General features: G+C 43.4%; 2 protein-coding genes across 2 annotated transcripts in view; one reads left to right on the forward strand and one right to left on the reverse strand.

The window, feature by feature from the left end:
- The first annotated feature begins 2,845 nt into the window (after nt 1–2,845).
- LOC143473567 (tumor necrosis factor receptor superfamily member 5) lies at nt 2,846–8,851 on the forward strand. Its single transcript, XM_076970630.1, has 8 exons — nt 2,846–3,316; nt 3,668–3,793; nt 3,899–4,054; nt 4,184–4,274; nt 4,809–4,885; nt 5,638–5,742; nt 6,385–6,489; nt 8,350–8,851. Exons 1-8 carry the CDS (start codon nt 3,253–3,255, stop codon nt 8,562–8,564), a joined length of 939 nt encoding a protein of 312 aa, XP_076826745.1. The 5' UTR covers nt 2,846–3,252; the 3' UTR covers nt 8,565–8,851.
- A 143-nt stretch (nt 8,852–8,994) lies between these two features.
- Nucleotides 8,995–13,168, reverse strand: part of rbp5 (retinol binding protein 1a, cellular) — a 4,700-nt gene continuing 526 nt past the window's right edge. The window contains exons 1-4 of the mRNA XM_076970631.1: nt 13,140–13,168; nt 11,188–11,372; nt 10,667–10,768; nt 8,995–9,757 (exon numbers count right to left, since the gene is read on the reverse strand). The exon at nt 13,140–13,168 is cut by the window's right edge and continues 526 nt beyond it. Of these exons, the coding sequence (XP_076826746.1) occupies nt 9,704–9,757; nt 10,667–10,768; nt 11,188–11,372; nt 13,140–13,168 (370 nt within the window). The 3' untranslated portion in view covers nt 8,995–9,703. The remainder of the gene's footprint in view (nt 9,758–10,666; nt 10,769–11,187; nt 11,373–13,139) is intronic.

Here is a 13,168-nt window from a genome sequence, read left to right on the forward strand (position 1 = left end):
CGATATCTCACACCAGTCCTGTTACCTCACACCAGTCCTGTTACCTCACACCAGTCCTGTTACCTCATACCAATCCTGATATCTCACACCAGTCCTGATATCTCACACCAGTCCAGTTACCTCATACCAGTCCTGTTACCTCATACCAGTCCTGTTACCTCAAGCCAGTCCTGTTACCTCACACCAGTCGATACCTCACACCAGTCCTGATATCTCACACCAGTCCTGTTACCTCACACCAGTCCTGTTACCTCATACCAATCCTGATATCTCACACCAGTCCTGATATCTCACACCAGTCCTGTTACCTCAAACCAGTCCTGTTACCTCATACCAGTCCTGATATCTCACACCAGTCCTGATACCTCATACCAGTCCTGTTACCTCACACCAGTCCTGTTACCTCATACCAGTCCAGTTACCTCATACCAGTCCAGTTACCTCATACCAGTCCAGTTACCTCATACCAGTCCTGATATCTCACACCAGTCCTGTTACCTCATACCAGTCCTGATATCTCACAGCAGTCCTGATATCTCACACCAGTCCTGTTACCTCAAACCAGTCCTGTTACCTCATACCAGTCCTGATATCTCACACCAGTCCTGATACCTCATACCAGTCCTGTTACCTCACACCAGTCCTAATACCTCATACCAGTCCTGTTACCTCATACCAGTCCAGTTACCTCATACCAGTCCTGATATCTCACACCAGTCCAGTTACCTCATACCAGTCCTAATACCTCATACCAGTCCTGTTACCTCATACCAGTCCAGTTACCTCATACCAGTCCTGATATCTCACACCAGTCCTGTTACCTCATACCAGTCCTGATATCTCACAGCAGTCCTGATATCTCACACCAGTCCTGTTACCTCACACCAGTCGATATCTCACACCAGTCCTGATACCTCATACCAGTCCTGTTACCTCACACCAGTCCTGTTATCTCACACCAGTCCTGATATCTCACACCAGTCCTGTTACCTCACACCAGTCGATATCTCACACCAGTCCTGTTACCTCATACCAGTCCTGATATCTCACACCAGTCGATATCTCACACCAGTCCTGTTACCTCATACCAGTCCTGATATCTCACACCAGTCCTGTTACCTCACATCAGTCCTGTTACCTCACACCAGTCCTGATATCTCACACCAGTTCTGGTATCTCACACCAGTTCTGATATCTCACACCAGTCCTGATATCTCACACCAGTTCTGGTATCTCATACCAGTTCTGGTATCTCACACCAGTTCTGGTATCTCACACCAGTTCCCCTACCTTACCCTGTCAGCCCTAAAGTCTGTGTTTTTGTTCCACAGGGCCTTCAAAATTTGCTGTTTACAAAACAATGTAATAGTTCATGTTGTCTGTTAAACAATCATTATGAACCCATAAATGTCCTGAATGTGTGGTTTACACAGAATGAACTCTAACTCAACATTACATCACATCTTAAACCCAGTGACATCTTGGAGTCTGGACACTCATTATGTAACCCAAGGGATTAATATGCCTGTATCCAGTGAAATGTGGCTCTTATAATAAACAATCTCAAAGCTTTCTGCACATTACATATCTGAGATCCAGGAACTCTACTGCTATGTTGGTCATGTTGGTTAGGGTTAGGATTATCTTGGTTAGGGTTAGGGTTAGGGTCATGTTGGTTATCGTTAGGGTCATCTTGGTTAGGGTTAGGGTGATGTCGGTCTACTCTAGGCAAACAGTTCAAGTCTGTAAAAAAAAGTTCAAGAGTAAAAAAGACAAAAATGTTAAACAAATATCCAAAAGTTATTAACAGGTGAAAGTGGTTCTAATTCCAGTAAAACACTTTATGATAATTTATTAGCAAATGGAAAAAGATAATTCAAATGTCTCTAAGATACACATTTAACAATTAACTCTAATTGTAAAAATGTAAATGTAAATTTAAATGTGCCATATTTTTGTCAATTGTGATTTTTACACCCCAATCGAAATTTGTCCTCCGCTTTTAACCCATCTGTGCAGTCAGAACACACACACACACACTAGTGATTACTAGGGGGCTGTGGATCACACGTGCCCAGAGCGGTTGGCAGCCCTAGCCCGGCGCCCGAGGAGCAGTTGGGGTTAGGTGCCTTGCTCAAGGGCACCTCAGTCACAAGACCAGTTCCCTACCACCAGGCCAGTTCCCTAACACTCTAATTGAAAATGTGTTGTTAATAATATCAGATATTCTCACAGTAACTTGCCTGCTTTGAACTTTCTTCATAGTACATCTTTCAGAACAAAGTCAATACATTATTTCATATTAGCTGACCAAGCACAGAAACACAGACAGGGGGCGACAGCTACACTGGAGGGGTAAGACTACTGGTGCGGGGGAGGGGTAAGACCACTGGTGCGGGGGAGGGGCTTCCAGTACTTTGTCCTGTACCACTGGGTATGTTACCAGCAGGAAATGGACACAATTATTAGTGAAGTCATGATGATGAATTAGTAATATTCACATAAACGACATACATGAATCTCAAAATAGCACAAGGGGAGTGTGGTTGGTGTACCTCCCTAGTGGCACACGTGTGTTTATAAACCTCTATTCATTTAATCATAATTCCTACACTGGACTAAATTTAAAGGGCATATTCTACTGGTTCAGGACATGTTTGAACCATGTTTCTACGATGTCATAGATATAGTAATAAAAACATTTAAAAAAATAATGCTGAGGCATGAGTGGATCCGTTGGGTATGTAGTGATAAAGATTCATAGTGCTGACGTGCTAAAGAATTAAACCACTGGCCACTGTGGCTTACGGACTCACTGTTTAAGAAAACAGGAAGCAAGACCAAACAATGTAAGAAGAAGGGCATGGGGGGTTTCCATGGTAGAGAAACAACCCCGTCAAGGGGGAAACAGTGGGGGTGAAGAGGCAGAACATTAGGCAGAGAGAGAGAGAGAGAGAGAGAGAGAGAGAGAGAGAGCAAGGGGAAACATCTTCTCGGCCTACCTGTGGTGGAGAAAAGTGACGCAGAAAGGGGTGAGCAAAGAGTGGAGGCTGATCGACAAAATAAGAGACAGTAGAGACGTCAGACATCGACAAACTGAACACGAATAAAACCACATATTCAAAAAGATCAAATCAGAGTGATTACACAGTGGATGCCTCTACGCAACTTTTAGGGGACTGAATCTGTCGTAAAGGATTCCAGAGTTGAATATCAGAGTGCAGCTCATACAGAGATACACCAGCTGTTGGGATGAGAATGTGTCTTCCTGATCAGTACGAGCACAACGGACTGTGCTGTGACTTCTGCCAAGAAGGTGAGAGAAAGATAACAGATATGTGGTTTTAGTTACTGGTATTAATATTTTGTGCACATGTACTTATCAATGAAAGCTAAATATAGTGTTTTTAAATGTTAAAATGTGATGAATGTGGATTTTAACTGTTTAAGTACATGAACCTTGATTAACATTCCTTAATATTGTTCATGACTGAAGTGAAAACATGAAAACTGATGGTTAAGTGTGACTGGAACAGTAGTTGTGTGTGGACAGAGAGTGATGTCTTCTCTACAACACAGCACATGTTCAGTAGTCTGTGGGTTTGGTTTTGAGTAATAATCAAATGTAAAATGTATGTAAAGTATCTGTTCATGTGTCCCCTTTAAGGGAATTATGTTCTTAATCACTGTGACAACTCAACTCTGACAAAGTGTCTGCCATGTTCCCATGACACCTACATGAATGAGAAAAATGGTCTTCCTGCCTGTCTGTTGTGCACACAGTGTGACTCCAGTAAGACTCCCGCTCAGCTGCTGCTCACACACCCTGTTACACTGATTTAACACCAAAGCAATACTGTTCAGCTTGTTCTAAAATGTGTGTGTTGCCTTCTCCCAGACAATCATCAGCGTGAGCTGAAGCCTTGCAAAGCTCACAGTGACAGAGTCTGCACATGTGAAGATGGTTACTACTGTACCCACAATGACACCCAGGCATGCACACACTGCAAACAGTTCACACCTTGCCCACCTGGAAAAGGAGTATTTGCTAAGTGTAAGCTTCACAAACACACACACACACACACACACACACACACACACACACACACACACACACACACACACACACACACACACACACAAAAGTAACCTAAAAGTAAACTGAGAGGTCTCCTTTTTTCAGCCAGCAGCAAAGAGATTGTTTGTAGACCCTGTTTACCAGGAACCTTCAATAACGTGACGGACTATCAGACACCCTGCTACAATCACACCAGGTCAGCTCAAATGCTCTACACACACACACACACACACACTTTCACTCTCACTCTCCCTACCACAGTCACATTAAGTCTGCTCTCACACACACATATATACCCCGTCTTTAGTAGCACCAATTCAGCTCTCACACTCAGAAACACATGTACAAATCCATATACACTTACACACACACACACGTATAAACACATATACACTTACACACACACACACGTATAAACACATATACACTTACACACACACACACACATATAAACACATATACACTTACACACACATCTGCACACAGGTAAACAATACAACAGATGAGATAATGCAAACATGGCAACAAATATAATGTCTTACATGAAGGGCAGCGGGGTTACTGTATGATCTCAGCATGTTATCTTCATCCAGCAGCTGGTCCCCCCCCCCCCCCCCCCCATACCCCTCCTCTCCATCTCTCTCTCTCCTCTCTCCTCCAGGTGAGCTGAAAGTATTTGGCAGTGTAACAGTGTTTTAATTATCATTGCTACTTTATGCTCTTTTCCTAGCTGTGAGAAACTCGGTCGGTATTTGATGAATGCTGGGACTCTCAGTGCAGACGCTGTATGTGGAGATTTTCTCAAACGTAAGTAAGAAACCAAATATTCCTCTTTCTCACCAACACACGACCCCTTCCATACTCATACATGCAAGGGTTAGGGCTCCTGTTAGGGCTCCTGTTAGGGCTCCTGTTAGGGCTTCCATGGTTTCCAAAGATGTCATCCACGCTAACCATAACCCTAGTCACCAGTGCATGCTTTATTACTTTATATTTAGTCCAGGACCGGGACATGTTCTTAGTTGTTTTGTCTCCTATGAGCAAGTCCAGTCTAATGTTGCCATTATGTCCACAGTAGCATGTCAATAAAACTGTAGCACCTGTAGCAGTATATCTACACGTACAGAGCGGCCCAGTCCTGAGACCTCTGAGATATTTAATTCCACCCACAAACCTGAGTGGCTGCATGACAGAGGGAAACTGAAACATAGAAGGCTCGCTGAGAGCAGCAGGATATGAGTGAGACTTTTACCTGGATTTAAAAATTGTGGTACTATATGGGCAGTCATGGCCTAGCGGTTAGGGAACTGGTCTTGTGACCGGAGGGTCGCAGGTTCGATCCCCAGGCCATGACTGAGGTGCCCCTGAGCAAGGCCCTTAACCCTCAATTGCTCACTTGTATAAAAAATGAGATAAAAATGTAAGTCGCTCTGGATAAGGGCGTCTGCCAAATGCCATAAATGTAAATGTAAAAAAATATATAACATTCAGGAACATGCTGAATGTGTGTGTACTCTTCTGATGATTGGCTGCACTAATACTTCCTCTTCATGTTACAGGTTGTCATTGGATATCTGCTGGTATGGGAGGGGCTCTAGTCCTGACCATTCTCATCTGCATTGGCCTCCTTTATTGGATGATCAAGCACAAGCAACAGAAAACAGGTACAATCGTTCTCTGTGATTAATTATGCAAAAACAGGTATACCCACAATGTCCAATTACTTAATATATCTCTCTCATACACACATAGATTTACACTAAGGGGCAGTGATTTACATACGACAGACCTCATGCCACACAAAAAACATTTACACACACCAACATACACACACATACAAACACACATACATGCACATGTGTACACATAAACACCTGAAATATATAAAATATATAAACTACTTAAAATAGTGGCTCTAGAAGGTGTAGTTACAGTGACAGAGATGACTGTGTAGATCTGACACAGGATGTGAATTTTGCAAAGAAACTGCCATGCACAAGATGCATACGTTCTCACAGACGACACAAGGCCTGCCACCACACTGCTGTATCAGACCACATCCTTCCATTCAGCCATTTCCTCGTATGCGCGCAGCACAGAAAGTGTCGAGCATACACATATCCCCTTATCCCCCTACAGAGGAATACAGTAATACAGCCCATCCGAACATACAGTGAATCTACAAAGTCCACCAGTTACAAAGCACTATGAGCTGTATAAGGACGGGGTGTACATGGATCTGTGATCATTCCTCATTTCTCTGTATCTTTGTATATTTCTTTGTGTGTCTCTCTGTGTTTAATTAGTGAGCAGTACAGTGAGTCCTCACCATACAGTCTGTGATCCTCACAGTGACAATCTCCCTGCTCTACCGCCTGATATCATCCACCTGCAGTCAAACACTCACACAGGTAACCCACACTAAAACATTCTCTCACACAGGTAACACACACTAAAACATTCACTCACACAGGTAACCCACACTAAAACATTCACTCGCACAGGTAACACACACTAAAACATTCACTCACACAGGTAACACACACTAAAACATTCACTCACACAGGTAACACACACTAAAACATTCACTCACACAGGTAACACACACTAAAACATTCACTCGCACAGGTAACACACACTAAAACATTCACTCGCACAGGTAACACACACTAAAACATTCACTCGCACAGGTAACACACACTAAAACATTCACTCACACAGGTAACACACACTAAAACATTCACTCGCACAGGTAACACACACTAAAACATACACTCGCACAGGTAACACACACTAAAACATTCGCTCACACAGGTAACCCACACTAAAACATTCACTCACAGGTAACACACACACACGTCATTTAGAATGCTGCCTACTTTAACAGTATATTTATTAATGCTTCTGAATATCCTAGTATAGAGAATTAGAATAACATACATTTGAAAATGACTTCACCAGGGAAATAGTCCCTGCCTTTCATGATGGGGTCACCTTAGAGCTTACATAACTGTTAGAAGCTGCCTAAAACCCTAACCCTTAAACCCTAATACCATAACCCTTAAACCTTAACCCTAACGATTAAACCCTAATCCTAAAACCCTAACCCTTCAATTTCAGCGAGATTAAGGATACTAAGTAGGCAGCATATTTAAGGTATGTACAGACTGGGGCAGTATAAGGGAGAGTGCACACTATAATGTAAAACAGCTCACTGGGGTTGGGACACAGCAGTAGTTTCCTAAAAACATAACAACAAAGATGTTTCATACATTTATTTGTTCTCCTGCTGTCACTGGCCACAGTTTCAACTTTAAAGTCATGATTATATTAGAAGAACAACACTACAAACGCAACAGTGAAATGAGGCCACTACAAGCACAATAATATGAGGCTCAGTAATCTCAGTCATCTGGAGGCTGACGCTAAACAAGTTTGGTTTTCAGAATGACTAAAGTCTGGTTGAACAGATCCACCCACAACACAAGCAGCGTATAAAACGTCTTTAGTCTGACGGAGCAGCGCAGGGAAATTTATCAGCACCAGTTCACACTACACTGTACACACTCCCACACTGATGTATCAGCACCAGTTCACCCTACACTGTACACACTCCCACACTCAGATGTATCAGCACCAGTTCACCCTACACTGTACACACTCCCACACTCAGATGTATCAGCACCAGTTCACCCTACACTGTACACACTCCCACACTCAGATGTATCAGCACCAGTTCACACTACACTGTACACACTCCCACACTCAGATGTATCAGCACCAGTTCACCCTACACTGTACACACTCCCACACTCAGATGTATCAGCACCAGTTCACCCTACACTGTACACACTCCCACACTCAGATGTATCAGCACCAGTTCACACTACACTGTACACACTCCCACACTCAGATGTATCAGCACCAGTTCACCCTACACTGTACACACTCCCACACTGATGTATCAGCACCAGTTCACACTACACTGTACACACTCCCACACAGATACAGCAGACAAATCAAGAATGATAAACTTATTAATGCATAAATGAAGTGACTTTATTGTATCTCCCTATAGTACTGTATGTCAGTAACGTATCTCCCTATAGTACCTCAGAACTATACGTCAATAACACATCTCCCTATAGTACTGTATGTCAGTAATGTATCTCCCTATTGTACCTCAGTACTGTATGTCAGTATGTAGAAGAAACTCTAAAATGAAAAATGGAGGGAGTGAGTCTGGATCACAGTTCTTCTCTTTATTTTAGTTGATTTTTCAGATGAGGTCTACATAAAACAAGATGACAGCATGGTGAAGTGTGACTGCATTACCACCACATCCATGGCCTTGACTAAGATTAATGGCTTCTCAGTTGCCCGAGAGATTGCAAGCGACAACTCCCTCATCAGCTCAGAGCCACAGGAAGACGAATGGCCAGGATCTTCACCAATTACAGCCTCTCATTTTTTTATATTCTCATAACTGTCAAACATATGAAGTCCTAATTCTGAGTGCTTCTTTTCTTCATTCAATCCAGACCGAATGTGTGATTTTCTGACACAGGTTATTAAACCCAGGTTAGTTATCCTAGATCCTGGTCCATCTGAGTTACTCTCCATCTGTATATTCCACTGAGTTTCTAACCAGGCTATGTTTCTAACCAGGACTAACTAACCAGAGCCTTCAGGCTTTCCTAATCCTCTTGTAAGATGCTGTATTCTGGGATATAGTTCTTTTATTTTGTAAACTGAATTGAAAAAAAAGCTATTAAAATAAGATGAAACCATGCCACAGTAACTGCAGAAACACCACTACAACAAACAGAGCAGACAAGAGCTGTCTACCCTGGCCGATAACACCAGGTTGGTTACAGCAAAGTTCAAATGTAAATGATAAAGACAAAAGAACAGTGGACCAGTTCAATTTGATTTCATTTATATAGCACTTTTACAACAATCATCTCAAACTGATTTACAGGAACAAAGTCAACAGCTCCTAATGAGTTTGTAAGTAAATAATTTGCCCCCTGGTGACAAAAACAGGAACTGTTTATTTTTTTAAATAAACTGAATAAAATGTCTATTTTAAGGACATTTACATTCCTCTGAGGTTCGTTGTGTTACAGCTACTGCCAGGAGTTTCTATTGACAGCAGAGAAAGATTAACATGGTAAAAGAAAAAACAAAAATGTGTCCTTCCTCAGTCTACATGACATTACTGAAGTCATCCTGTCAAAATGAAAACTTTTATTTTGCAATGAAATGCCTAAAAGTGTGACACAGTGACAAAACTGTAAACACTTGTATTTGATCAACCCACTGCATCAAAGCCAAACTGGATTTACAAAAAAAAAACAAAAACTTTGGAGCAGGCTGGCTGTGCCCTCCTTGTCCTGAGAAGGACAAAGTTTTACTTTCAATTAAAACCTTTAATAATACTGGTTAATCACTGGTTTAAATGGGGAAGGTAGTTTATAGTATTAAGAACATTTTCACAAGGGCTGTTTCTTCTGTTATAATCTGCTCAGCCTGCTGTTTAGTTTCAGAACTGCAGTTTTGCTGTTTCTCTCTCAGTCTAGAGCTCACCACAATACTCTAGCATCATTCTGTTCAAACGCTCTCTCACTCGGCCTTCTTAAAGATCTGCTTGGCCACCACATCCCCAACACGAAGCTCCTAGAGGGAGAGAGAGAGAGAGAGAGAGAGAGAGAGAGATATCAAAGGAAGTACACATACATGAGTACAGCAGTAAATATTTTTTGGGCACAATTAAAGGCACTAACCCATTTGTTGTTTCACTGGTTGTATGTGTATGTCTAAGAGAAGTGAGAAGCAGTGAGAAGTTGGTCTCTCTCATTGAGCACTAACCCAGTGTGAGTGTTTACCAGGTGGAGCAGTGTGAGTGTTTACCAGGTGGAGCAGTGTGAGTGTTGGCCAGGTGGAGCAGTGTGAGTGTTGGCCAGGTGGAGCAGGGTGAGTGTTGGCCAGGTGGAGCAGGGTGAGTGTTGGCCAGGTGGAGCAGGGTGAGTGTTGGCCAGGTGGAGCAGGGTGAGTGTTGGCCAGGTGGAGCAGGGTGAGTGTTGGCCAGGTGGAGCAGTGTGAGTGTTGGCCAGGTGGAGCATTGTGAGTGTTTACCAGGTGGAGCAGTGTGAGTGTTTACCAGGTGGAGCAGTGTGAGTGTTGGCCAGGTGGAGCAGGGTGAGTGTTGGCCAGGTGGAGCAGTGTGAGTGTTGGCCAGGTAGAGCAGTGTGAGTGTTTACCAGGTGGAGCAGTGTGAGTGTTTACCAGGTGGAGCAGTGTGAGTGTTGGCCAGGTGGAGCAGGGTGAGTGTTGGCCAGGTGGAGCAGTGTGAGTGTTGGCCAGGTGGAGCAGTGTGAGTGTTTACCAGGTGGAGCAGTGTGAGTGTTGGCCAGGTGGAGCAGTGTGAGTGTTTACCAGGTGGAGCAGTGTGAGTGTTTACCAGGTGGAGCAGTGTGAGTGTTTACCAGGTGGAGCAGTGTGAGTGTTGGCCAGGTGGAGCAGTGTGAGTGTTTACCAGGTGGAGCAGTGTGAGTGTTGGCCAGGTGGAGCAGTGTGAGTGTTTACCAGGTGGAGCAGGTCACCCTCCAGCCAGTGGGTCCAGCCTCTTCCCTCTTTCTCCCCTCGCTGCACACACACCAACTTATCACCCTCCCAGTCTACTGTGGTCTAGAACACAAAACACCACCACCCATCACACACATTCACATCAGTCTCCTCATACCTTCACCCCTATTATTCACCTCACACACTCACCCGATTCACATCACACACTCTTAAAAACTCTCACTTCTCTCACACTATTCACACCACACACATGTACAATCAGCTAACACAGAACAAACTTGCTCCATTTCCCACCAAGACCAGGCACCAATCACTCTCACTACTGAATGGACACACACCGTGTAAGAGTGATCTGGACCTGTGGGACAGAGACAGTTACCCCTTGAAGGTGAGAGGGTCATGTGATGTCTACCGTCACTTGGGGCAGGTGATATGGGGGCTCTGAGGCCAGTTTGAGACCCTGGAGGTGATGCCCTCAGCCTTTACCACAACACCACAAAGACAAATTCACAATCACACACCTGACATTTTCTCCCGTCAACAGGTCCTAAATCTTCAGTGAATTCTTGTCCCAGCGTGAAGTCCATGTCGAAGTTTTTGAACGTTGTGATGGTCTTAATGGTCATGTGACCGGAGGTGACGTCATGCTCAATGTGTTTGCTGGGCTTTAGCAAACACACGATCTTCCTCAGAGCAAAATTAATGTCTACAGGGAGAAACAAAGGTGTGGGACCATCAGATCATAAAATAACAGTGATAGTTTTATAATTCATGAGTTACAGGTAGGTTGGTAGGTAGTAATAAGTAGGTTGTTGTATCTCACACCACTAGACAGTACAACCAAATCACAGGACAACCGAAACAAGCAACCGAGTTCGAAAGCTGTGAGCTGATTACACGAGTCAGGTGAGCTCGTGCGTGTTTGGAACGTCTCGTGCGTCAGGTGAGCTCGTGCGTGTTTGGATCGTCTAGTGCGTCAGGTGAGCTTGTGCGTGTTTGGAACGTCTCGTGCGTCAGGTGAGCTTGTGCGTGTTTGGATCGTCTCGTGCGTCAGGTGAGCTTGTGCGTGTTTGGAACGTCTCGTGCGTCAGGTGAGCTCGTGCGTGTTTGGATCGTCTTGTGCGTCAGGTGAGCTCGTGCGTGTTTGGATCGTCTTGTGCGTCAGGTGAGCTCGTGCGTGTTTGGAACGTCTCGTGCGTCTATCTGCGTGAACACACTCCCCACATACGAAAAGTTGATACGGGCTCTGTTCGAAATAGACTACTACATACTGGATACTGCATACTGGACTCAGTATATACTGGATACTGCATACTGGTCCTCGTAGTAGTATGCAGTACAGTTTCCAGTATGCGACAAAAGCAAAGCATACTATGGGGTCACGTGAATGTAGCGTTGCATGATGGGATGCAGTACACCACGAAGATAGCTCTGTTCGCGTACTGGAATATTTTGCGGAAGTAGTAGGTCATCCGGGTATGTTTCACGTACTGGAAAATTTAATTTTGGTCACATACTGCATACGGCATACTGATTTGGGGCTCGATCAGTACGCCAGTAGTATGTAGTATGTAGTAGACTATTTCGAACACAGCCTAGGAGTTCTGTCGAGTTGTGCTTCGCATCGATGTTGCGCATGCGCAGACCCACAAGCTTGTCATTTGTTTCCACGCCCATAAATCTAGGCTCCCTTTCTGTCGAGTTTACGTTCAGGTGAGTAATTTCTTATCTTTTTTATTATGTTTTTGTCAGCAAACACGTGCATGGGTCTGTAATGGAAGCATGATTTGATAAGGGAAGCATTATTTGATGTATGATATCAGCCTGTATGCTACCCATGTAAAATATTAATAAGGAAGCTATAATGGATTTAAATCCATGCTTCCCTTGTCCATACATACAGTGCACGTACTTGATTTTATAATTACAATGTGTCATAATACCGAGTTAGGCTATATTTTATGGGAAACGCACAACTGGAAGCATTTTTCGACAAAGTAGCACAACTCGACAGAACAACGGCTCTTGCCTGCAAATGCTGATGCTTTGAAATGCTTTCAAATAAGCACCAATATGAAAGATTTATGACAATATAACAGATGAAACACATTACACTAGTTCATGATCTTCTGTATAAGGTTGCAACCACTGATGGAACTTGTACGATGACTAATCTCAGCAGTAAACAACCAAAAAACTATGGATTACACTAAAGTATGAGCATGAGTATACTGTGAGTTTGTGCGCATACTCCTCCTGGTGCACTCTGGTGCTAAATAAGGGTGTGATCGTGAGCTCCACAGGTGGGATTCACATATAAAGGATCATCAGATCAACAGAGAAGTGAGCTATAAAAACAATGATGCTCGGTGTTTTGGGAGATGACTTCGCAATGAAGAAATAAATGTTAAATATTAAAATAACAGCAACCAAACAAAATAAAAAGAAATACATAATTAAACACGGTACTTACCTAAACCAGTCAGATACGATTCAAAATTT

The sequence above is a fragment of the Brachyhypopomus gauderio genome, chromosome 13 (assembly GCF_052324685.1).
Source record: "Brachyhypopomus gauderio isolate BG-103 chromosome 13, BGAUD_0.2, whole genome shotgun sequence".
Taxonomy (NCBI): Eukaryota; Metazoa; Chordata; class Actinopteri; order Gymnotiformes; family Hypopomidae; genus Brachyhypopomus; species Brachyhypopomus gauderio.